This window comes from Strix uralensis, chromosome Z, assembly GCF_047716275.1.
Source record: "Strix uralensis isolate ZFMK-TIS-50842 chromosome Z, bStrUra1, whole genome shotgun sequence".
Classification (NCBI taxonomy): domain Eukaryota; kingdom Metazoa; phylum Chordata; class Aves; order Strigiformes; family Strigidae; genus Strix; species Strix uralensis.
The window spans coordinates 49828776-49856316 of NC_134012.1; the positions used below are offsets into that span (position 1 = coordinate 49828776).

Here is a 27541-nt window from a genome sequence, read left to right on the forward strand (position 1 = left end):
CTAACACAAATTGACTTAATCCTAGAGCTTCCGTTTTTCCCACCTCCAGTCAGCAGAACCCAGTTTTGTTGCCATGGCATAATCTTGTGGAGGAAGGGAATTTAAATAATGCCACTGGCTGTGCATGACCCCTGGCCACTCAGTGCATCGTCTGGAAATGTGTAACTGCAAATGATGAGGGAGCCATTCCAGTGCTTTGCGGGCTCAATAAACCATTTTGTACATACATGAGCAATAGAAAATAATGTGAACAAAAGCTGCCACTGCACAAGACAATAGCAGGAGGAGACATGGCAAACTTAGAAAAGGGTGTGTGTGAGTGGGTGTGGGCGAGTGTGAGAGAGACAGCCAGGGAGTACCCTTCCCACGAGAGAAAAAAACAGAGCTGGACCTTTGCAGACTGCAAGCCAAATATTCGGACCGCATGGCTTCATGGGCTTCAGCTGAGTTATTCTGATTTATATTGTCTAGATATCTCTGCTTGATAACATAAAATAAAGCTTTTCCAAAGCAACACAAAATTTTATTTGGTAATAGCTAATAGGTGTCACGTATCCCCTATGACAAAATAAGCAAATGTCAGACAGATACTTTGTTCTACGCCAGTTGCTCAGTAATAAAGTGTTAGTGGTTCTCAAATCTGAGTTAGTCCTCTCCTGCGCACGGAAACTGCAAGGTAAACACTGGATTTTCTAAAACAAGCAAAGAAACAAAACCCCCAATCCAAACCCAACAACCCCAAAATAAAAACTCTCAATGTTTAATCATTTGTTCTGATTGCTCTTCAGATAATATTGTGCAAATGTAAACTTAGCATTGCTATATTTCAATGTTTAAAAAAAACAGCATGAAAGCAACATCTGATACGATAGCTAAGGGATTTATGTTAGCTACAGTTTTCAATGCATCTTGTTACAAAAGTCTTTGAGAAACACCTTTGATTGTGTACACATTTGCTTCAGTCTCTAGATTTACTACTACTTCTAAAGGAGATGTGGTATTGCAGTTATAAATTTTCATTCACACTAGTTATCAAAGGATGACTCATTTTCTGAAGTTTATTACTTAAAGATAAAAATGACCTTTGAATTTTAACTTGTATCACACAGGCTTCTCAGCCCAGCAGGGATTTTATTCTGTAACATGTGGAGGGGGAAAAGAATATGTCAAAGAGTTTCTAAGTTACCAAGCGAAAGAAGCGTAAGAAGATTTTTTGTTCTTGTGTAAGTACAAAACAGAGCAGATCTTTATTCTTTTTTGTAGGTCACAAGACCATAGGAGTATATAAGCACTCTCACTGTAGTAAACTGTTTTATACAAATATATAGCCATGTAATATATAAGAATGCATATTCACATACAAGTACTTACACTATCCCCCAAATATTAGCATTCTTCATATAATTTGTGCACACAGTGGTTTCATATCCCAAAATGTTTTGCTGGGTTTTCCTGCTGTAATGCCAGTTGCTTGGGCACTGTGACAGTCTAATTGCGTCAATCTCAGTCTGGGAACAAACTATGAATACAGCAGAGCAAAATTCACAAAGTGGATTTACCGCCTTCTCACTGCAAATGATTTCCTAATTTAAAGGAAAACAAATAAGGAAAGCAAAGGGAACTCAGCCATGAAAAGGAGGAAATCCTGCCACCACCTTTCAAACCCCTTCAGCCCACTCCCCCACCCCACTCATTATCACACTAAATTCAGCAAAAGTACTAATCCCTGAGCTCAGGCAAAGCACAAGGAAGCCTTGCAGTGGGGCTGCCTGCTCTTTGTGCCCTACAACCAGTGCCAGTGCAGCTCCCATAGAAGGATGCATGCTCTTTGCCCAGAATTGACACAAGGGCTTGGCATGAGTGAGAACCCAGAGCTCTGCCACGTAGACCCCATATAAACTGGCTTATGTGAGGAGCCCAAAGAAGCTCCACTTAGCCGGTACAGCTGCAATGCCCGGGTAGGCAAACAGGTAGAAGTGTGGTCTTCTAGCAGCCAGGGACATGACTATGTAAAAATGGTACTCAGTGCCTCTGCTGGTCTAATGCAACTAATTACCTGATGCCAAGTGGAGATCAACAGGCTGATCCCCACCACAGGACACATCCGACCACCCAGAAGATGGGGAGTGGCTATTTGAGAAGAAAGCCAGGCAGCTCCCAGAGGCTGCCAAGAGCTTTGAGGACAGGGCTGGTGGTCAGAGGCTGCCTGTTCAGCAGCTGTTCCCTCTCACCTCCTGGCCATCCCACCCACCACTTCTTCCATCTGCAGGAACAGCCTGGCTCTCTGTGGCACATGCAGAAGGGTGTGTATTTCTCTGATGGAGAAGAACCAGAAAACAGGCAGGAAACAAGCTGCTACCAGAGGGGCAGCTTGCAGGGGTGGTTCCAAACAGGATATGGGTCCAAGAGCTCCTAAACTGGACTACCCACTCTTGCTAATCTGCACCCTTCTTGCATTCACCCTGTGTCCCTCAGGTAATTCCTACTCTAAGGTTGTCAATCTCCTTTGCTAACAACAGTCAGGGAGAGGAAGTGTTAAGGTCTGATCTGTGCCAGGTCGGCAGCTGTATAAACCGGTGTAGCTCCACTGAATCTGATGGTGCCATGCTGAGATATTCAAACTGAATGGGTGGCTCTACATGAAAATTTTATAAAAAGCCATGTGCTTATATCTGCACAGTATAACTCTCCAAAAATATCCAGAAACCAAATTCAGTTAGCCTTGCTGAGTACATCACAACAGCAGCAAACATGTTTGCCTCTGTTTTGTCTTACAATATTAAAAACATGCCTAAACCAGGAACGTTACAGTTTAATAACTCTAATCCGAACATGCATTTGTGCACCAGAAGAATCATTCTCTAAAATATGTCATTAATGCTGTGAACAAACAAAATTACAGGATGAGGATGGACTCTCTCCTCTGTGGGGCTGAACAATTTCTCTGGCAACTTCTCTCTTGCCTGACTCCAAGGGAGGCAGAGGTGTGCAGTCCTGAAAGGACTGGCTCAGCACCTTGCAAAACTGAACTTTAGTTGACCAGCTAACTGGATTTCCAATATGTCTTACTAACAGGCTGCAAGGCTCTCCCTGAGTGCGAGAAAATCCTAAAAATAATATGTCCATCAGAGAGGAATTCAGAATATTCCTTGTCTTCTTCCTCCTCTGAAGCAGCAAGGGAGGAGTGGTGAAGCAGGGGACTACTGACCTAGCAGCAACGTAGAGGGTCCTGTTCATGACCAAGACCAGCTGGATGTCCAGCCGGTGCCTCTGCGTGGTGTTCCGCCCTGGTTTGTGACCCACAAACACCGGATACTGTCTTGTATCTGCAGGAAGGGGAAAAAAAAAAAAAGGGTCAAAAGAGAATCACAAGCTGCAACATTGCTAACATGGAGCACCATGGGGCCCAGCTACGGCCAAAACCTGTTTTTTCTGTTCTGCCCCAGCAGCACAACCTGGGGTTGGAAGGCATGAGCACAGAGGGCTTCTAGGTTACAGTCTTTGCAGCTGCGAAGGATAAAGTTATCACCTTTGTAGAAGGTGAAAATTGTGAGGTTTTTTAGAGCATAAAGCTGTTCTGGAGCTCTTGGCACATAGGTACACAGCCCTTTCTCAGTTTTTCTTTCGCTGCTTGCAGAGCTTAAATGCTCGCTCCTGGATGCCAAAGTGTGTCTAGCAGGACAAAGCTGTTTCACAGTGGCCCATCAATCACAACAATGACTGGACTGGTAGTGGTTAAAGCAAAAGACTTAGCTCTCCTTGGTTCTAACTGCCAGCTCCCTGGGTTTCCTACACGATTTGACTGCCATCATAGAACAGCTGTGGGGATTTCTGAGAAACAGTGGGAAACGACCATTTGAACTTTATAAAATCAAAGTCACTGCATATTATTTTGGCAACGTCTGATACTCTAGTTCTTCTGGCAACTGGACAACAATACTGACTGGAAGCCCTGTACTGAGCTTATGCTATCAACAAGTTTGCTTTCCCCCTCGACTCTACCAGTCAGCAAGAGCATTTATTCACTCTATTTTCATGATTTTTTTGGTGAGACCTCAGTATACACGGGGTCTGCAGTTGCTCCCCAGATGATCTGTGTGTACAACCTGTAACAACAGTGAAGAGTTCTGACCAAGGGCCACCTTGCTGTCAGACTTCATATGAATACATGATCATGACATCTAGATGCACAAACCAGGGAGCTAGTTAAGTAAACAAAATGACAGAAGACAGGAGAAGAAATGTCTGATGAGCATCATCATCAGTGCAGAACTGCTGCATGTGCATGTTAGACAGAGTGGACTACCACCTATCTTTGAGCCTTTTCCCCAACAATATGCTTTCCCAGAAACCTGGAGCTGTTTGAGGGAGTCTATTTCTTCAGAAACTCATCTACTGCTTTAGTGTTTTCAGCTATTGTTCTCTAAAAGTATTTTCCCTGTTACGTATTGCTTCACAGCATGGTTTTAATAAAGCACCTGAGAGTGCCATGTGTCAGAAAGCCTGGTGATAAAACTGGATAGAAACAGGAACTTCCCTGCAAACCAGATGCTGAGAACTCTTGGAGAAACAAATCAAGAGAGCCCAGGCAAGATTTATGTTCAAAAATTTAATCCTTCTGACGAGGTCCTACATGCAAAATGACTCTGTAACTCATGGATCTAACATGAGCTGGGGGCCTGTACATTCATGTGCATTTCAGCATGCCATGCCACAGAGGAAAAAGTTATCCCGTGTTGCATCTTTCCAAAAGGATCAAGACTGGCTATTTCTGCATTAGCAAGGATGATTAGCATCACCCTTCTGGAGGGTGAAAATGTTGGTGCTAAAGACCCAGTGGTCACACTAGACATGTTTCAGCAGGGTTTGCTTCAGAGCAGTTCTGCCCTATTCTTGTACACCTGATGCCTGTCAGCATTTGGAGCACACCAAGTATGCCACTGGAGTCTGTCTTTCAGCTTGCTGTTACCCAAGACAGACAAGTTTACGGGTGCTAATGCCACCTTAAAGCACAGTAAGCAAAGACAATCAAGAGATTCACTTTAAAATCAAATTCCTGATCCAAAATAGGCTAAACATTAGCTTACTCATTGCTGACTTGCTACTCCTTAGATACTTTTACAGACCCAAGACTAAAGACCTCCTTTTAAACATCTGGACCTTTGGGACCTCGTTAGACTTTTTTTTGCAGTAAATGTAATTGAGCTGAGGTAAATGTGAAAAAATCATTTTTGCTAAGCCTGACCTCCATGGCAAAATGCACAGAAAACTCTCCACCTGTTTAGCCAGAAAATCTCAACACTGATTCGCAGCTGTCTGTCACCCTAGATTTTGGAGAGTTCATCAGTTACTGTCAGTAAGAAAGAAGAGAGATTCTGTTATGAATGATTCTTTGTCTTAATTTGCTTTTATGCTACATTTCCAGCTTAGCAAAACATGCCTAATGTTAAAGCAGAATCCATCTAAACTTAAAGAAGTAAGTTCAATTATTTGTATTAGACCAACAAATTATGTTTCAGAGGTCAGCTACTTTAGTGTGCTATGCTGGATACTCTGAGGTGCTTCACTGGTTATCCAGAACTACATTTGCACAAGTCAGGTGAGGGACACTTTGATTACAGGGTGGGAACAGGAAGAAGGCTTCCTTCCTTTGCTGCTGGATAGAGCAAGATATTTGGTTTGATTATACTACTGAAGTGTCTCTGAGAAGGAGAATGGCTGTAGTTTTGGAAGATCAAGCAGTTTACCACCCAGTAGTCATAAGTCAACACGAAAAAGTTGTGTTCCTATATTAATATCTGAGAATGTAAATTGGCTGATCTGGAAAATGTCAAGAAAAGCAACTTTCTTCATTGCAACTGTAACAAAACACTGTTGATTTGAAGTCCCCTGATTAATATAAAAAAATTAAGTCCTCTGGCCTCTTATACTTACAGTTGCCATGCGAAATACTGATCGGCTCAGAATCTTCTGGGAAACCAGCCCCAGCAAAGTGTAGCAGTGTGAAATATAGCAGCAAGGCTTCTGACCTCATAGTAGTTCAGCTGGGAGGCTTCACTTCTTCACTTCACCCTGTGGAAGACAAACAAGGGCTTCAGTGCCTTCTATCAATTCAGTTTTAACCACTGCATAGAGAAAGCTAAAAAGAGTCAATAGAAATTAGAGGGAGCTTTCCTTCTCCTCAAGCCTCTCACCATACTTGAGGAGGTATGTCAAGTTCCTAAGCAGAAACTGGTCTAACAGGCCAGTTCCCTTTAGCTGGTGCCCCAACAGTGCCACATCTTGCTTGAGGATAGCCTTAAGTATCTGTGAGCTACAAAGAATTTTCTGCCTCAGCTGCTTATATGCAATAGAGAAACTTCATCTCCTGCATGATCAACAGCTGACAATAGTTTTCCAGGAAATATTTTGTTTTCCCCTTCTTTGGTTTACATAATTAGATGATGACATGATGACACACACCATAAATAAAAAAAGCACACTACATTATTCTGGTTAAAAAGAGATTAAGGGTTATACTACAGTACTGATTCATACCCTGCAGAGTTGTGAATCAAGTGAAGAAACACTGAGAGAGCCTATGGATCATGCAGAACATGTCATTGGGCTTTACCATAAAAATATGTACCCATAAATTTAGGTGCCATAAACCCAATACTCCAACTTGTGATAAAATAAGGGAGAACAGAACTGTCTGAAACCAGTGGTTTTTTTCCCTGTGTTCAACTGATGCATGCCCTTATTCACATTTCATGTACAAAAATATCCCTAAATTTTGAAGATAAAAGGAACCACAGGGGCCTTTGGATACAGTGAAAGAAAACAGCACATAATACAGTAAATAGCTCATAATTCCCAGGCAAATTTCACAGAGATGTTGATCTGCAGGGGAAATCAGTGTAAAAGTGGGGTTTTCTTTTCATCCCTTCCAGAGTTTCAAACCTTTGATGCCGCCTGCCAAAGATTTCTTTTGAACAAAGCTATTTTACAGTAGTCTGTCAGTCATTCAAGATTTACGGGCAGAAAGTCAAACTTCATAACCTACATAGTCTTTGAAACTTAATTTGGCAAACAAAGTGCTAACTTGCCCTTCTGCAACACCATTTAATATTAGATACCTATGCCTCCTTTCTCAATGCCAAAAAAAAGCATTAACAAGTCTTGAGTGTTGCATTTTCATTTTTAATTTCACAGACACCGCTGATCCCTCATCTTTTACCCAATTGAAAAAAGTCACAACAATTAATTTGCCTTATCAGATACTTGCTTTTAAATAAAATTTCAGCTCCTATAACTGGATTGGAATAGGGACTCTGTTGCAGGGTGATACAGTCCATAAGGACTAATGATTTATTATACTCTGTGTTTGCCTATTATTATTCAAACACACAAATTGGAAGCTTGGCTGATTCTCTATTTCTATTAACAAAATAACTGAGAGACCGAGTTTGACTGAGACTAGAAAAAATAAAATTTAATGTAAGGCAATGACTGACACCTTAACTGAACAAAGTGTCAGGTGGATGGCAAAGGATAAAAATAGCGAGAATAAATGCAGCACAACGCAGACACTGTCTGTCTATTATACCTTATGTGAGAATGCATACTAGAATATACTATGTACAAGCCCCAAAAGAAGCATTTCCATCTAGCACTGGGTAGGCCGATAGCTGTGTATGATTACTGACACAGCTATGTCTGCCTGCAGACACTTTCTTTACCTGTTTCCTCCATTTGTCTCTTTAACCACCTCCTACATTTTGTCTTGACTGTTAGCTCTCTGGGGCAGGAACTGTTTCTTTCTATTTGTTTCCATGCCCAGTGAAACATCATTTGGAGCCCTTAGGAATGCCCAAAGTAGAAATAAGCAGCAGAAGTAAATATAATACTTGGAAACACAGTTTCCTTCAAAAGGTTTGAATTAAAAGTAAGATATACACATTGAAGGGGTTAAATCCTTTGTATCTACACAATTTTTCAAAATGTAATTTTGACACCTTAAAAATTTTGCCCCTGTAAGTACTCTAGAAAGTGACAAAGTGTCTTATCTCAATACACAAATAGACTGAAATTCGTTCCTTCTTGAAATTGTTACAGTCCAAGGCAGACGTCTTTTCTGAAACGCACATGAGGAGCAACAGTTTAACGGGAAGGACTTATCAAGCAATCCAATTCTTCCACTTAAACCTTATTCATCCACAGTATCAGTCTGCAGGCTGACAATTCAAAGCACTTGGCTCACAGTGAGACTCTGGAGCATAAGAATAGCTAGTTTCTGTTACTCCCTATCAGCACATCATCCACTATCTGACAATGTGTGCATGCTATGAGGAAAGTTGTGGTACTGCAGACTTATCATTGCCACTCCACTTTAGAGCTTGAAAAACTTCTCCCATGGATGATTCTGCACCATCATTCCCCACTTCTCATTCAGATATGTGTACTGCTCTGCGTAAAGATATATGGGAGGCAGCTTCCATGAAAATGAACAATGTCCAGCATGCTTATTTTGTCATTTTATGTACATGTTATTGGTTCAGATTTTTTTTCTTTTACTGGAAAAGAATTAACTGACAAATGAACTGACATATTGCCTTCTAACAAAGATCAGATTAGTGGGGTTTTAAGTATATGAAATTCTCCATCACTCTTAAGGGTAGCTTCTGGGGAAGAAAAGAGGGAGAAGAGAGAAAAAAAGAATAATTCTCTGTTGCTCTAGTGCTAACACTAGAGCACTTAGAAGTTGTTCAAATTCATACAAATTAAATGCAAAATGTCTACTTTGATCTGTCAACAATTCAAGTGAACTACACATCTGTATCTATGCCTGTGCCAATACAGTAACATCGAGTAAGACTCAAGTTGCATCCAAAAGCAGCTTTTTACTAGGACATAATTATTGAAACATAACATTACTTCTACTGTTCTTACAATGGAGGAAAGAGCTCTACTGTTTCAGTGGAATTTCAGAAAAGTGCTGATTCAAGAAGGTCACACTTATTTTTAGTACAAATTTTCTTTTCAGTGAATACTCAGCTCTGGTTGGGCTCCTGGGAGTGATGCAAATGTTCTCACTTGCAACTGTGCTGAAACTACTTTCTAATCAAAAGTGCTTGTGAACGCAGTGTCTGATGAAGCATGAGTAGCTAGACAGTGATGCTGAGTGAGTACAGGCACTGACTCCAAATAGAAGTTTTGCAAACATCAACGGAGAGATCTTCAGTCAATATAGACCACCTGCAGTTCAGTCTGGCCTGCATTAAGCCATACTGGTTGAGAGAGAACTGGCTCTGAGAACTCCGGTTCTCCCTGTTCAAAACATTGCTCCTGTTGAAGGAAGCTAGTGGTGACAAGAAGGGTGAGTTTTGGTGGTGTTCTTTTATTAGCAGACGTGCTAATAAAATACAGCCCTGCAAATATTTAGGAGCATGTTTTATAATCTATGTCTAATGCAGTCACTTGTAGCCATTGAGTTGGTTGAGTAGATCAGATTTCTTCCAAGCTTCAAAAAAACACCAACTAATCTGCTTCTTGCATGCCTAAGGTCAATGCAAATATAACTTTATGCAAGATACTTTGGTGCTCTGATTCTTCTTTCTGACTTGGTGGTTTCAAATACCTATGTAAGATGACTTGTTCTGGTTACTTCTGTGTTCCCTCCTTTTTGTCGTATTATGATTAAGTATAAATAAACCATATGACCTCTTAATGTATATACAAATCAAAGTTTTGCCTTCCTAGATGAAATAAGTTTTTCTGTTTGTACACTGCAGCCCAAAGGTGAACCATGTCTAAGTAGGATGTTTGGATACTAGTGCAATATAGTTGCTAATACCACTGTATTTACTAACTCAAAGCCTATGTATATATATACATACACATATATATTTACATATACTCTGCCACACACACATAGGTGCTTGTCATAGCGGCATTTAACTTTGTAACAATCATGCTGCTGGCATGAAGGAGTTTCTCAAGCTAACAAAGTAATGATCATTCCAAATAAAGGAGAAAAGTTTGATTCTATTGTGCCAAGTGTCCTCCACTATGGTTATCTGTGACTATGTGAGCCAACAATATTTTAACATTTAGTGACCAACACTCTGGGTGGAAATGCATATAGAATAGCTGCTTGGCTAAGGAAATGATGACATGGCTGCTGCCATAATCATGTAGTAACCAGATTATTGTATCTATTGCTTGCAAATTCCAGAAAGGTTATAGAAATCACAGGAAAAAATCCTAAACGGAAGAGCTAACTTCCTGGTAAACTCCACAAAAGTGTAAGGCCAAATTTGATCTTGAGAACAAATTCAGCAGCAACAGCAATGACTCTGTGTAGACACTCTATAAATAACTATTGGAAGGGACACTCTCCCATGTTAGAAAACCTCCCATCTTGTTGCTTTGGCCTCATTGTACGTTCAGCTAACCTCAGCATAACTCCAAGTAAAATCAAAGTATGTAATCATGTCAGAATTCTCCAATTTCACAGTAAGCCTGATCAGTAATGGACAGATCTTGTTACATTCATTTATTACAAACCTGCTTTATACCATGATGGTTTGTGTTCATACACAACAGCTGCACTTCGATCCACAAATTATTAAGCTTAATGTGAGAATTATCAGACAAAATTCAATGGTCTGTGTTATGCATGAAGCAAGACCAGAAAACCTAATGGCCATAAAAAAAAACATGACTATTTTAAACAAATTCTTTAATCTCTACAAACTTGTAGAAATAACTTATTCTTCAAAAAGACAGCAAGTCTAGTAAGAAGGAAGAGCATTTAATCAAACAGTAAGGAAACTAAAAAAATGAAGCTAGATGAATCTTCTGAAGTACTGCATAAGATAAAATACATGACCAGAAAAGTAGCAACCTCTGTGAACTGGCCCTGGAAACACTCAGCAAACTGCCCTTATCACATTCAGCATTTTTTATCCTGGGAAAAGCAAAAGAACCATAAAAAAGCAGGAAGAAACTGATTTGAGTTACATAACAGAGGTAACAAAAACATTTGAGATTCTCCTGCGGCAGGAGCTTTAAAGGCATGCAAGTGAAGCAGAAACCCAAGTCCTACTTCAGTGTCTCACTGAAAGAGACTTACAGAGCAAGATCTATCTACCCATACATAAAAAAGCCTGTATTGATCTGCACAGCACATGCTTTGCCATGCTGAAGGCAGAGTGCACAAACCAGTCGGCCAACCTGGTTGCTGTTCCCTGCTATGGTACAGATTTGCCGTGCAATGCTGGCAAGCATCTTTCATCTCCTTTGGCTAAGCCTTTGGAAATCTCTGAGTGGAAGACGCTGTTACTGCTATTTACCCCTTTAAATTCACAGTTCCTAGAAAGTGAAAGACAAGAGTTCTGTGCAAGTCAGAGAAAGGAATTAGGAATAATGCAACAACAACAACAAAAAGAGAGGAGTACAACCTGCAGGCTGCAGCTTCCAGAAAACAAGCAGTTAGGCTGGCACAGCAGAGCTGTTCAGGAGAGCATCCTTTGTCTATGCCTGTTCGGTGGTGGGCTAGCTGCTGCTCAGTCACCTCACATGGCTGGCTGCACCTGGCAGCAGAAGGGATCATGTGAAATGCCCAGGCTGAGTGGTGCAAAGGGGATCAGACAGATGTGAGTGAACAGAAGCTCAGCGGGTGCTTGGGGAGCTCAAGAGAGAGAAGACACAAGTGGCTATCAGCAATACACAGCATGCAGTGCCAGACATTGCAACCGAATTGGCACGTGGGAGGACAGTGCCTGGGATGGCCAGCTTTTTCGCTGATGCTGTCCTTTCTCTAACAATTGCTGATCGGTCACCTGAATGGTGGTGCAGGTGGCCACAGACACTTAATGTCAGCTCTGTGTCCATCATCACTACCAAGTCCAACATCTTTTTGTGACCGATGGTTTCGCCATCATTCATCTTTCCTCTCCTGTCCTGCTCCTGTTGTCTCTACAGCTGGCCATTCATTTCATGTGGCCAGAAAAGCACTCTAGCACTCCAGGTAGCTGGCCCTTATGCCAGAGAGGCTGGTGCATGAATGCATTGGGGTAATCACCTGTATTCTTTCAAATCACATGGCAACAAGGGGTTGCTCCTGAATGCTGGTGAGGGGAGGGAGGCAGCACCCAAGGGAAGTCCCAACCTGTCTGGCATCCCTATTGACCCTGGATTATGTGTATGAAGCACACTCTCTCTCATCTTTTATGCATATCAAAAAGTTGTCCCTGACCGTAAGAGGAATGCATGGGTGCGCTCTGCTATACATGCTTTACTATCATTTTAATTAGATTCAGTATTGCTTACTCATTGTCCAGCTGCTGTGGGCTGCACGCCAGACGTTACGATTAGGTCCAAGGGAAAGACACCAATGGGAGTGATTTTGCCTCATATAGTAAGCCACAGAATCTACCTTCATTAAAAAGAATAACACAAACTTCATTACTAGTTTGATGAAACACAGATACATGGACCATGCAGATCTTCCCACTAAGACTTGAAATAAGATGCATTTAAAATAAAATTTCAGCCAAAATACAAAGTACTTTTCACACAAGTTTCAGGGGTACTTGCTTATTTTGTTCAGGTTTGTGCAAATGTTGAGTCCTTACCAGCTATCCTCTCCCCTCACTGGCAACTTTACAAGGCCATACATCACGCACAATAATGTCAGCTATGATATGTAACATCACTACCTCCTGCTTTGGTAAGTGATAAGCTGAAAAGATCTGGACAACCCCCAGGCACTACTGATGAGCCTCGGCCTGCCGAACGGTAGTAGCAGGTGTCAAGACAGTAGGCAAAACTCAGCATGCTTAATGCTGGCAACCTGTCTTGTCAAGATCAACATTAGTGCTCAATCCAGTGCAGTCCAGAAAGAAAATGCAAAGAACAAATGGAGGCCTAAATAGGAGAAACCTTCTGCTGACCTGAGTGAGACATCCCTGATGACTGCAGCGTTAATAGGATGCTGCTGTTCAGAGAGGGAACAGTCAGATGGAAGATGAACATCTCCCAGATGGAATTAGAAGCATCTCAGGCCTATCGATTTTGGTTGTAACCTTTACTGTAAACAGTCCACGGGGGCCTCATCAGCCACCTGTTCAGTGATATTTGCATTGAAATATAGAGCCAACGCAAATGAGAAAATGGCCACAGTTCCTTGCTAAAGCATCTGCTCTGTTCCATCCCTCTGTCTATGCATCACCAGCAGCAGCAAAGGTACAGGTTTTAGAGGAAGGGGTAAGGCAGTGGCACTAGCTTTCTCACACAGCAGCAGAAACAATGAACACTCAATTTATCATTCTGTTGATGGTGGCGGTAGTGGTATTATATCATGCAATATTTCACTTTCTAATAATTGCTCAGTTTTATACTGAAATCAGGCTTGCCAAAACTGGGAGGAAAGCCATCTGTGCCTGGAGGATGACTGCCAGAAACATTTGCAATTTTATTTTGGGGTTATAAACCTGCAGAATGGAACAAAGGCAATGCCTAAATAACCCCTTTCACTCACCACCCCCAACCACACAGCAACAGACCTAACTCTGGAACAGCTTGGTCAGTCATTACAAAGATGTCTTTATTATTTTTAAAAGCCTCACTCATTTAAGAGATAAAAATAGCTCTATTGATTATTTGTGGGACTTCAGCAAACCTCTGTCAAGATTTTGAATTGATTTAAGAGCTAAATGTAGCAATCACTGCCTTTTGACAGGAGAGAACGCCATTTCTAATATATACTTTGCTGTTTCATCTCAGCATGCTTAATAGAAAACAGATACACTACCAGCAACACCATTACTCTCCCCAACCCTAACTTTGCCTGGGAAATATCAGTGCTAGTCAGCTGACCATTCCCTCATCTGATGGATGGAATAAAAATTATGTAGCTGCAGGTGACCCAAAGCTGTAATGGGAAAGAAATGTGGCCTCCCTTTGTTTTCCTCTCCTTTTAGATAACAAAGGTGGAACATGAAGCCTGATACATTTTCACAACAATATTAACAATTGTCACTGATTAAAAGTTTGACATAGCCCTGCAGACACTGTCTCAGCTGCCACATGCCTGCTGTAAACATAATGTTAGAATCAGGCAGTAATCCTAAAACAATCCCTACAGTTCAGCCAGCTCTTAAGGTTAGATTTTCTCAGGTACTTAGCATTTGCTTCCTTTCACTGTTGGTTCATATCTAAATGGATTTCAACCCTTCTTCACCCTCTAACCAGGAAGGAAGACTTAATTTCCAGTCCTCTTATGTCTGCTTAGCAGATCAGATCGATATACATGGGCATAGGTTAACTTTGAATAAAAAGTTAGGATTCCATAGAACATATCACTGTGTTTAAAGCTCAACGTAATTACAAACAGTTCTCCTTTGCTTTTTGTTAATGCAAGAAATGCTCACGCATTTAATGCATGAACCCCGGCTATATTCTTCAGGAAACTCACCCCATTTATTTGAAATGAAAGTGTCCATTTTTTAAGGTGATAAAACAGTAGAGGAACGCAAATCCTCACATTTAAGTTAGCTGTTAAGTAATCAGAGCACACTGCTTAGCTTTCATGCAATTTGGTCAGTTCTGGACCTAAATGCATTTATGTAAAAATTGACTCATTAACCTGGCTTCATTCACCATGAGTAAAACACTAAGTCTTGTCAAGAGCATTTTTTCAAAAGGCACGAATCAACTTCGGCATGAAGTGATTTGATACAACATCAAACTATGCCCCTACCCTCAAAACGTGAATGAACTGTACTGTAACACTGCAAATATGAAGAACAGACATTACCATTTACGTACTACTTACTCCAGCTGTAGACACCATACTACCCAAAAGTGCTTTGCCCCAAGCCACCTCTGGAGAGCCCACTGCTTGTTCCCCACTGCAATAGTCTAGTCATGGCAGCAGGGAAACAGGCCAAACCTCAGCATCATATTCTGGGGAAGGCTGCTCAGCACAAGGACATGCAGACACATTGTGGTCAGGCAAGCTGACTCTTACAAGCAGAAAAAAGGGTAAAGCTTTTAACTCTGGAAATCAGACAAACTCATCAGAATAAATTACATTTGTCCCTGACAAATAAAAAATGCAGGTAAGCAAACAGTTCTCAATATGTATTTATAATTTTAGCCCCTAATTTGTTTTTGAAATCAGTTTTCTCAGGTTTCTCTGCACCTTGCAGAAGAGCAAGAAATAGAAATGAAAAATATCCACAAAACAAATGTAATCCCTGAGGGAAATTATTAAAATGCCTGTGGATACGCACAGCAGTTAGGGGAAAAACACAGAAGACTCAAGTGTTAAGAAAACAATAAAATTAACTGGGAACATTGTCTCTCAGCACTATCTCTGACATCTCTCCCCCTCAGACATCCATTCATTCACATGTGCCCATACACTCACAGACATTCACCCAAATTTAAAAGGCTCAGCTACCACAGGAAAGGTTGTTTATTAAAACTTTAGAGAAATTTCATAGATCTCTATCTTTCATGATTACTCATAGTTGCCCAAATTTTTTGCTGATATTTTTGGAAACCTTAAAGAAGTAGAATAAATCTGACTCTGAGACAGAAAATCTATGTAGTTTGCTTTTCCTCTGAGATGAGCATGATACTTGCAATAATCCAGTTCCTGCAGTTTGCTAGTAATTGCTAGCTGCAAGTGGCAGACTCTGAGCTTTGCTCTGCCTAGATTCATGTCCAACAAATTCCCAAATTTTACATCATATATAATCCAAACAGCTTTATGGACAAGTTAATACAAGAAAGTACCCTATCCTCAAGAATGCCTTTTGAGTAAAGGGATTACCTCAATATGCCGACATGACACATTTTTCACTCTTCATTCCACCACTTCAGAGTTATGAAGAAAACAGAAGGCAAAGCAAGAAGCCAGCAGATACATAAGAAAAATCATACTTCCAGGATACTGCTGAGACAAATGATATTGTCTGTTAAACTGGACATAAGGTTAATTACTGTAAGTCAATTTATTTTAAGGGAAAATGTTATACGTAGATATCATCAATTAACCTATGAATATAAAAATCACAATTCCTGTAATTAATAAAACAGTGCAAGACCACTTTAGTTACTGGGGTTCTGTTATTGAGAAGAAACATGAACTATCAGAAGTGATTTCAAGGGCAAACTTAAAATTGAGGTGGTGTGGGTCAGAAAAAGTAAAAAATAAGATTACGGTTAGACAGAGATGAGCCCCTGCACCACATAAAATACACTAGTCTCTTCTGACACACATTCACCCACATACTGAGGAAGACAAGCATCCTTACACATTTGTTCACACCTGCTTCTTAGCACAGCATGAGAGAATTAGAGCAGCATAGAAAAGGAAGTCAAAGCAGCATTGACAAATGCCTGTAGTACAAGTAACAAAAGCAATAGCTCTGTTATTATGTGCTTTATTTCTTTGGAAAAGCTGTGGAGAAAAAGGTTCAGTGTAGCAACAGAGAACAAGCCCACTGAGTAGGAGTGCCTGAATGGGGCATGATGGATGAGCTTCCTTGCGGATAGGAAAAGCCTCTAATCCGTTCTCCAGCTCATTGGTAGAGCAAGGCAAAGTTGTTCTTTTCTTCTGTGGAAAATATCCTCTGCCTTTTCGATATCATGTGCAGGGTTTTTCCAAAAGACAATTCAGACTGTCACACAGATGAGACAGCAGCCTGCTTCCAGGTCCTGTGCTAGGGCAGGCTCAGCTACGCAGCCCAAAACCCTGCAGCAAGACAAAGACCTTTCTATATTGCACGTGTTTCCTATGGCTATTTTAGGAATGATTGGCTGCATTCAGGTTCCAACTGCAAATAAGGAGATATATGGGAAGAGAAGTAATTTTCACGGCACCAGCACACAGCTAATGACTGATGCCGAAAACATCATTACTAATATTCCAGCTAATTTTGTGGAGTTGAAAAAAACCCACATTGTGTGCAGCAGACAGAATGCAGCCATAATCCTAGCAATGAAATAACATCCACCAGCACCAGGACAGAAACACTGTCACTCTGGGGTTCACTGAAGAAAGTTTGGCTCTAACTGAAATACTAAGGCTTTCTCAGACAACCAAAGACCTATTCCCAAACCTCTTCTCCCCCACCCACTCCCTGCAGCTTCACTCCTTAAAGGTGGGGGCTGCAGGAAAAGCAATGGTTCATTAGCTGAGTGCATCTATGTGAAATCAGTAAGATTACTTGATGAGCACGCACACAGAGTTACAAGGTTTTAACAAGTCTGCCAGGTGTCTTTGAACCCAAATGAATCCTTCCTAGCTTGTGTGACAGAACAGAAATTCCTGTGCAGGAACAGGGAAGACAGCATAGTTGGCAAACTGCTGCTGTTATTTCTTACTCTGCAGTTCTGCTGCTTATGTGATTTATATCAAGTGCTGCAGAGAGAGTTTCCTCTAACTTTGGGTTGGCCTCAATAACGTGGACATTCAGCTGATCAGCTGCCAGGAGCTGATCTACAGCCAAGACCCAAATTCCTCCCAGTAGATAGAAGAGAAAAAAAAAAAACCCACAAAAGACATTAGACCAGAAAATCAATTTACTTTTAAATGAGACTGAAGGCTCTATGCATGGACTGTGCTGAACTCACTAGAAAAGCTTGAAGAGATGCAGGTTGGCATCAAGGCATGACGTTCCTAACTGGACTCCAATCTGGCAACCCCATGTCAAGCCTTGCTTACATGTATGAATGATGTCTCACAGATTATGCTTCCTTACACCACAGAGCAGTGACTCTCCAGCTTGCAGTACAGACACACAGTTAACAGCTACAACTAAAGGGCATTGGCTTGTTTTTATTTACGCCAGTGGAAATGCTGACACTGATGTCTGCTAGACTGTGAAGTACTGATTCCCACTGGACTTCAGAAAGACTTATAGCTGCTCTGCAGCTCATACCATCTGCATCAGCTCAAGGGTGATGTTGCTTTAGCTATTTATAAGCCTTCCAATTATAGAGAACTGTATATATTTTATACTTTCATGCTCATACATACAGAATACACATCCTTACATAAAGACTCAGATGAATTCTGCTCACTTTATATGGCTTTTGGGCAAAGTCTCCTATCTAACATGAGGAAATGGAAATATCACATCCAAATTTCCTATGACATTTGAGGTTACATCTTTTAAAAAGATTATCTTTCAAAGAAGAAATTCTTTTTTTGGTTTGAATTCTTGTTTTCTTAGAGTAAGCAAATTAGATGCTCTTGATCATACTCCACTCTAATTTTTCTTGTTAAAATCTGCCTGTGAGCAATTCAAAACAGAATCTCATGGGTATTATTCTTCTGTGGTAAACATCACTACATTGGCTTTAAGTAAAGAGAGTATTCTTTGCACACGTGTGTGCCTATATTCAACCTGTGCTTGTGAAAAAGTCAATTTTGCAGTGTCTCTGACTATATACATTGAAAATTTCTGGTATCTTGAACAACAGGACCAATACCACCTGTAAAATTGTCTGTGATGGCTCAATGAAAAAGCTGTCTGGAAGAAGACTTCTCTCAATGACTTGCAGCAACAAAGGGATCCGAAAGACATCTCTGCCAGCATTTCCCCTCTTCTGACAGAAAAATATAACTTCGAAAGAAAGCACTTAACCTACAAAATCTTTTCTGGAAGCTCTGAGGGACCCTGTTACCTGACATCTGCTTTAGCTCAGGGTTGTCAGCAATAGCTTTTCCTAGACACCAGCCATAGAGGTACCTCAGTGGGACAAACAGCCCAGAGCTTCTCCACATTCTCACAAAACTTCCAGAAAGGAGAAAGACCTTTATTTAGTTCACTTACCAGTAAGCTATGCTTCCTGTGCATAGAGTCAGAAACATGTCCAGTCACAGAACAAATGGCATTCTCAGAACATGCTGAAGAACAATTTTATTTTAAAAAAAATTTTAAAAGAAATTGAATATGTTCTCACATATTTAAAAAACAGGGGAAAAGATGTGGAAATTCATTAATAATTTACAATTACCTCATTGAATAATGGTGCCTGCCACAACTCCCCTCCTTAATTTAGAGCTAAAACCCAATTTTTTTCCCCTCAGCAAATTATTATACTTTTTTCCCCTGGTGTTCTAAAAGAATTACTTACTGTCCCAAACAGGAAGAAACAACTTGCACAGGGTCTGCATGGAGGAGCATGCAGCCAGGAGGGCAACACAAACCTATGACGAGCAAGATGAAGTTGCAAACTGGTGATGCTCTACAATAAAGTGCTTTTATGAAGAGCAGAATTGGTTTGTGAGACTCAAAACTCTGACGTCTCCCTGGTATGGGCTGTGAGAAATGCATGTATGCTTCCTATCTGAATCCTAAGGAGCTCCCCAAATCCCTTCACTTACATACAGGAACTCTCGTAAAAGGACTTGGCTTTCCTCACACAAGAACAGATTTGGCTTTCCTTACACCAGAACAGATTACTCCCCTTACTCACAAACACCCTTACATTCCCCAAAAGCTGAGAATATTATTTCTGCTGCAAGCTCATAGGGACAGATGGTATCTTCCCTCCTTTTTTGGACAGCTTTAAGAAGATTGCTAGTGCTTCACATAAATAAAAAACCACCTCTTGACGATCAAAGGATGACTAAACTTGGAATATACCTGCTAATGTACATTTTAATAAAGCTGACTTGTGACATTATTTCTCTTAGCTGAATGCTCGTAAGCTCTGAAGGCGGGTGTTATACGGGAGAAACCAGGATAGAGAGATGTGGTAGCTTTCTCCCAGGGGTTGGACAATGAATAAGATGGAGAGCAAGCTGCTTCCTCCTGAAGCTCACCAGGCATGTTCCTTCTTTTTCCGCCATGGAGACAGATCAGCTGCTGAGCTTCTTCTCAGTCAATAGAGCTAGGCACCCTCCTCTCCCCTGACCCACCAAAGATAACGGTCTGCCTCTGCCAGGAGTAAAGCGTGTTGCCCTGCTGTGCATTCCCCAGGGGCAGGACACAGTCATCCAGAAGAATTCTGCCTGACTGGAAACGCAAATGAGGGCAGAAATCTTTTCATCACAACTTCCACTTCAGTCTCTTCTCTTGCTATGCCACTTAGAAATACACAAGGTCAAACATATTAGGACAAAAATTAGGACCATCCTCCACAGGCTCATCCTGCCTAGATCTCTCTCAGGTAGGATTAATTGTACCGCATGAACCAACACACACAAACTCTGTAAAAACTTACATTTCCAGTATGCTGCTTTCAAGGTATTTCTAATGTAAATGCAGACAAAAGGTATGCTCTCTTTTATGACAGGCCTGAAATAAAGCAGCTCTAATGATCAAAACCAGATATGACTTCAGAGGTTACACAATTTTGAATGCAAGGATAAGAAACACCTCCTTTGAGCTTATTCAGCAGCAAGCAGTCTTCCACCTTTCCTCCTTCTTATACCTTTTTCTCTTTGACTCTGCAAATCTATACAATACATGAAATGATGATTTCCTACAATAGCAATTTGATTACTGATTGCTGCTTTGTCACAAACCAACCACACATCATCTACAATCAACCAATGTCCTGCATCAGCTGAATGAAGTAGTGCACTATGCAGTCCTGTCCACACTATCACTTATACTGCTGGCTGGACCCAGCTATAAACTAGAAGGCTGTAACCTATTTTCTGTCTGTCACTGGTGCAGTAATAAAATTTGGGCTACAACATATATGCCAAAATACTGTTTAGGATTAAAGTAGTGCTACCAACAGAAAGACAAAAAAAACCCCAACCTTCACCAGCTGAAGATACTACTTCAGTGGAGCTCCTTTTGGTTATTCTTTCCTAAACTTGTATTTTACCCCAAGAATGCTAGGCTCTGTGAAATTTTTAAGAAGAAAAGGCCTTGTCCTGAAAAGTTTGCAATCCACATAGACAACACATACATATGTAGACAAAGGAAGGTTTTTTTATTTTCACATGTAGAAGGAAAACTGTTCCTACCTGCAGTTCTCTCAGTTCAAATACAAAAGTCTTCTTTGGCCCTGTTCTTTCTTTAAGCAAACATTTTAGTTACTAAACTGTAAAAATATTGACAACATTTTTACAGCATAACAGCATCCATAATAACTGACTTCCAGATCCCAAACTGATCAGATCAATATTTTGGGCTCAAATGCATTCAATGGCTGACCTCCAGTTCAGCACCAAGTCCTTAAAAATTGAATCACGCACACATGCACACACATGGGATGCATTCCCCAAGATAGATGAGTTATTGCTTGCCGTTTCTGTTTCAGCAGGGACATGGCTTCAGAGCACAGTTTTGCAGTTCAAGGAGCGCAAACATGATGATTCATCTCACTGGAAATGTTCAACTCATAAACATGCATTTGTTTAAGTTTTTCCATCATTACCAACTGGTCAGTCAGAGCTATATTTTTTTCTAGCTATATCTACAAAAGTCACCCAAATAATGAAAGAGTTGTTATCAAATTTTTTTCCTGAACATCAGACTTTAGAAACACTCACGTCTGAAAAACCCTGGGCAGTGTCTGGGACTAGATTGCAGAATTCACCACTCAGTCTTGGTTCAGTAACTAGAGAAATGATGCCCCACATTTCTTCAGTTGTCTTATGAAAGTTTTTCTTCATTTTGTCTAATCAATCAAGTTAAACTACATTTAATTATTAGACTCCAACAGCTGGGTTTAACAAGAATAATTTAATCATCACAACAAATTCACACTTAAAAGCAAACCTCTGTCTTGGACAAATTGAAGGTTTAACATGGAGTTACCTGATGATACAACCAAAAGAATATGGTTTCACTCAACACTCACTAAGTTTCAATTCTAGCAGTAACGAAAAGGATGACATTACATATTACCTTTCTTTTTAAAGAAAGAGAGAGACAAAAATTCAGTACCGAAGGAGGACAGTGTCATGAGCACCAAGGACAAAACAGAAGAACAAGAACAGCCATCTCAGCACATTACAGCTTTCTGTTAAAGCCACAGCCAGAGCTGGTATAATATAAACAGCAGTAGCAATTCCCTTTGGACTGCAATGTTGTATGAAGCTACACACAAAACACTTCGCTGATGTCTCTCGGGGACCAGAGGAGGCTAAAAGTCTATTTTAGCTAACTACTCTAATCCTCCCATCACCTCCTCCCAAACCAACACTTACCTTCCTCTTCAACCACAGCAGTGGCTAAAAGCCTAACTATGCACTGCTTTGAAGATCTTGCACTTAAGAAAGCTCTGCAAGTTTGATTTCTAAGTAGAAGTTTCTAAAAATAAACTTTATAAAGCTTACTAGTCTGTACCTTTGGTATCCAAAAGCAATGAAGGCTCCTGAAAGACTAGCAGGTATCTCTGAAAAAAGGAATAAACACCACCACATCTCACTCTTGCATTGCTTACCATTTACTCCCCCCGCCCCCCCCCCCGCCTTATTTTGCTGACAGCAAGATGGACAATACATGAAAATTTGATTCTTGGTAAGCCGAGTCATGCAAATTAGCTTAATGAAATAGATGACTTTGTGTATGTCCCTTTGATACTGATTAAGCTCAAGTATCCACTCAGCTAATGACTAAAGCAATACCATGAGAGCTCTTGTGGAGGTGTCATAGCTATACTTTTTTTTTTTTTTTAAACAGCCCTTTAGTCAGCACTTATTTCTATCTCAGATCTCCCTGGCCAGGAAACAGGCCAGCTTCCAAACAGCAGACAGAAGCAGTTAACAGCTTAAGACATGACTGACGTAACATAAAAATCTGCAGTTACTTTACACAGCTAGTGCCTCAACATATAAAGGAGATATGCCTTTGTGCCCACAGTTTCCAAAGCAGATTACCAGTGCGCTTCAAGGGGCTGCTTTGACTCTGTAATTATAGCCATCTTAATAATGACCTGTTTGATGGCTGCCTACTGCTGGTGCCCAGACAGTTTAATCACTATGCATTCGGCTGTAGAGAACTAGCTATCCTTCCTCTCATTTGAAACATGGGACATGTTGTGTGAAGGCGGTGTAAATGAGCTTCCCCTGAAGTAGCTGGCTAATATACTTTCATCATTTAAAGCCTAAATTATAAAATAGACCAGTAAAAGTGATAATGCATTGCCTCTTAGTACAAAAAGATGTTTCACCTCAGCTGCACTAGATGAACAGTCACTCCTTACCAAGCCTATATGTATATTATTTATTGAGCACCAGCTGTGTGCTCGGCACTGCACAGACACAGAGGGATGCGGTCCCTACTCTTGGGGAAGCTTTTATACTCTAAAGTAGTGCAGTTTGGCATTCATTCTGTCTGTGGAAATCCCATTGACTTCACTATGGGGAGCAGTTGCAGAAGCAGGTATTAAGGCATTTGTACAAGCCATTATAGTATCAAGTGGTAGCTACAGTGAGAGATAGAATTCAAGCAGTGCTCCTACATGGACTATACTTTAGGCCTTCTGGAAACTACTGTGAAGACTGACACAGAAGAGGTATGAATATACCTGAGCATATGTGAAGATGCAGAAAGATGACACAGTGTTACAAGTTCCAACAACCCTCTGTGCTGATGCTGGCTGCATCTCTCCACACTCCAACGCTGTGTGGTTGCTGTCTTAATCTGTGCTTTCAAGGCAATACTGATCCAGTAACATCCATCAATGGAAGAACCAATGTCCAAGTTCCTCCAGTGCCAGGGATTTGTTTGGACTCCTAGCTAAGCACTAGGAGTGGGCCTAATGTGAGAAGGAGGCATGAATCATCACCACAACCTCCAAAATGTATTTTATACTTGAGATGAAATCCTACTCTCAGATTCCTGCAAAGTTTTCCCACACTAAAGAACAGAAGTGGCTGAACGTACAGTTATATTTACACACAGTGGATGGAAGAACCTGGAAAAGAAATGGGGAAGAGCAAGGCTAAAGTGGGAAAAAAAGGGAGCAGATTTGAGTGCAGGCACTGGGACGCAGAGAACAAAGACTGAAAACTGGCAAGCCAGAGGTTCAAACAGGTTAAGTAGGCTAGGGAGGGAGAGCTGTCATGGCATCTGGGCATGGAGGGAGAGAAATGCTCAGCAAGTGGCAGAATGAGCAAAAAATACAAATATGAGAAGGACATTTCAAAAGGAATACAGCTGTAAAAAGACTGTGAGGCAGAAGGACAGATGCAGATATGTGTAAAGGAATCTTTAGAAGTGAAAGAAGGCAATTACAGGCAAAGGGAGAAGAAAGTGAAAAGATTCAGAGGAGATTCCTAAGAAAATGGAAATGAAGAGAAGGACGTCAGCTGGATGGAAGGAACTGAAAGAGTAAGAAAACACATCGTTAAAGCTACTGTTGTGTATGACACTCATTTTCATTTAGAGTCTATGGCTGGAAATTGGGTCTCATGGGTGTGTTATTTTGTTCCTTTACTAACTCATCAACTTTTTAATCTTACAGAAATAATTCAAGGAGAGGGAAGGACACAAAGGAAGTCTTCCACATATCGACTGATGCAAGGTATTAAAGGAGGCAATGATAGTGCCCTCCCAGCAGCTGGCTCACATGAAGACTGCAGGTCCCAATACTATGGCTACATCCAAACACAGTCTGTGTCCTGTGGGTCACTACTGGATGAAAAGACAATTCTCCATCACTTCTGTCAGCACCTCTCTGGTTACAAGCCATCTAAATACATTAAAATACATTAAGTGCTTTCTTAAATGCACTCATCCATGTCAGCAATCACTGCAGTTGTCCCAGAGATGCATTTAAGATCATGGGTGGGAAGGCAGGTTGTCCACCAAACAACAAGATCACTTGTAAGATCCAAACTAAAAAAACCTGAGCCAAGGGTATTTTGCCTGTGCATGAGAATTGTCCTTATGTTTCAGAGATGAAGGATTTGGAGTCTGGGCCCAGCTCCCTGTGTGTACCCACGTGTGCCTTGATTTATACAGTTATCGTGTCTGTTGCCTGTAGCACAGGGACTTGTTATAAAAGCACAGGAAAATGTCCTCCTGCAGAGCGCTATCTTAAACCTCAGTCAGCGGCTGCACTGGAGAGGACTGACAAATGGCCCACAAGAAGAGGAAAAGACTTCTGTGCCTCAAGGTGGAATGGAAGAAGAGAAAGATGGGAAGAACAGAGTTGGGGGAGAAGCACAGGCAGTGGGAAGGGAACCTGTGAGAAACAGGAGCGAGCAAGGATATATACAGAAAGCCCAACACAACATGTACCTAACTTGCCTCATGGGACTTGCGCAGATAAATCTAAATGGAATAGGCCTCTATTTTCATACAGCTGCAAAGACAAACATCCTTCCCATGAAACCATTATAAATCCCTCATCTTCAGGGTTGATTTAAAAATTGTAATTCAGCTGTTGCAATTTGTATTGGACTGGAATTTGGCAGTCCCAGACATCAAATCAATTCCACATGAGAAGGGGATCTACAATGCTCCATTTTACAGTCTGAAATTGTACTTTCAAGGGTTTTAAATGTTTTCTACACCACTCCAAAGTGAAAGAAAGATTAGGTTAATTTTTAAAATGAGGCATCAGTTTAGCTCTCAGTAAAGTCAGTGGAAAGATTCCCACTGGATTTAAAGCATCCAGTCACAAATACTGATGACGTGCCTTCAGCATTCTTCCCCTCAAAAACATCAACAAAAAAATGAAAAAGCAACCAACAAAGCACAAATATTTAAGATGAGAACATTTTAGTCCTGAGCGCATCCAATAGACATTTGACATTGGCATATCACTTTCCAGCCTGCCATGCTGTTATCCAACACATAGCTGTTCCTTGCATACAGTCATTCATTGATTTCCATGCATTTTTCCATGCATTTTTTTTCTAATACTGTCTTATTTTAATGGGGTTAGATCTCCTGCACAAGGTGCATGAGGTTAGCATCCCATGTGGCAAAGATCAGGAGCGCTGCACTGTTATACTTTCAAACTGTTAAAAATATGCAAACTGTGGGTCTGGATCCTGAAGAACGTAGGCAGACAAAACTGCCATTTAATTTAATAAAGTCAATGGGAGTGTAGCCAGCAAGTCAGACCTTACGAAATTAATGTTCTGCACTAGCTAGTCTGCTAGTTTATGTTATAGGATGTGTCGGGCACTGCGAAATGCAACATACCAAACTCAGCCTCACACAACCCTAACAGCGGGAACATTTCTGTCTATTTATATGGAGAGGTTACTACTAAACAAGCACTGGAACCAGTGAAGCCTGGTGGTTAGGAATTTGTGTCCTGATGCTGATGTCTTTAAAAGGATGGAGTTCCCTGCATGCCCTTTGCCTCTCTGAAGCCACAATCTTTCACCTGCTTGCCTGGTTTCAGGAGAGACCTTGGAAAACCACTGCCTTGCAGCCTGGGCTAAGTCAGCCCCAAAGCTCACAAGGTATTGTGAGCCAACAACTACATGTACAGACAATACGATCACACAAGTCTTGCTTCTTTAGGATGCCAGGCTAAGAATATAGCCATTTGCATTAATTGCTCAGAAGAATTTCAGCCCTGATCTACAGTGGGTTTTGTACCCCCAGTTGCACAGAGCCAAATTTAGCCCTGAAGGCTGAATGACTCCCCTCCCTTCTGTGGATTTCAGACACTTCCTTCACCCTGTCCTCACACTGTTGTTTGTACTTAATTGGAAACAGTTGAATGTCCTGTTAACTCATAAGCAAACAAAGCACCCTCTCCACCAGCACTGGGATCCCTGCTTGGCTGACTTTAAATAGATGAGGCTGACCAGATACTGACCATCAGTTCAGCGAAGAAAGGGCCATTGTGCAAGAAAGCCGCATCCCCCCACCAGGGACCCAGGCGGCACAGTGCTGCCACCGCCCATCGCAGCCCCACTGTCAGCTTTGGGGAGGTGGGTTTGGAAGACAAGAAACATGGATCTTCATCACATCAGGAAGACATCATTGTGCAAAAATCCCAGAACAGATGCTGGCAGGTGGTCAAGAATTTGTTACTTATTTACAAGGATTTTAGAATGGGAAAGGCGCAGGAGGAGAAAATACATCGGCTCTCCATGCAGGGATCTGGCAAATCCCCAAGCCCAGCTCGTCCTGAAAAGCTCAGTGTGCCAGTGTTTCCTGCAGGTACTGCTTCAGTGTCGACAGCAAGATGTTCTCAGCAGCAGAATAACAGCTGCACAATACAAGCAGCAACTGAATGGTTGAACAGCTCTTTATACAGGCATGATGTGATAAAAACCTGGTGTTCTTTTGTGCTTCACAAAGCCCCTACTTTGCTGACTCCAAGTTCAAATCTCACGGGCTATTAGGAGAAGGAAGGACAATGCATTAACATGCATGGTAGAAAAGAATGTGCTTTATTCTGGAAACCAAGTCTGCACTAGGAGCTGTGTCACATCCTAAATACCAAGCCAGAAGCTGCTTTCATGTCAATTAGAAGGTATGCATTTTGGCATGCAGGGATCAAGCACTTAGTCACAGTGAAACTCAAGCCTGCTCGTCACGATGAGGTCTAAGTAGAGCATTTTCCCCTCACTTAGTTGTGCTCCCCAGCAGGGGCA

General features: G+C 41.2%; 1 protein-coding gene across 4 annotated transcripts in view; it reads right to left on the reverse strand.

Annotated features, from left to right (window-relative positions):
* SEMA6A (semaphorin 6A) overlaps positions 1–27541 on the reverse strand; it is a 115430-nt gene that overhangs the window by 58429 nt on the left and 29460 nt on the right. For all 4 annotated transcript variants that reach the window (XM_074855841.1, XM_074855839.1, XM_074855838.1 and 1 more), the window contains exons 2-3: positions 5935–6072; positions 3209–3326 (exon numbers count right to left, since the gene is read on the reverse strand). In XM_074855841.1, the coding sequence (XP_074711942.1) occupies positions 3209–3326; positions 5935–6034 (218 nt within the window). In that variant the 5' untranslated portion in view covers positions 6035–6072. The remainder of the gene's footprint in view (positions 1–3208; positions 3327–5934; positions 6073–27541) is intronic.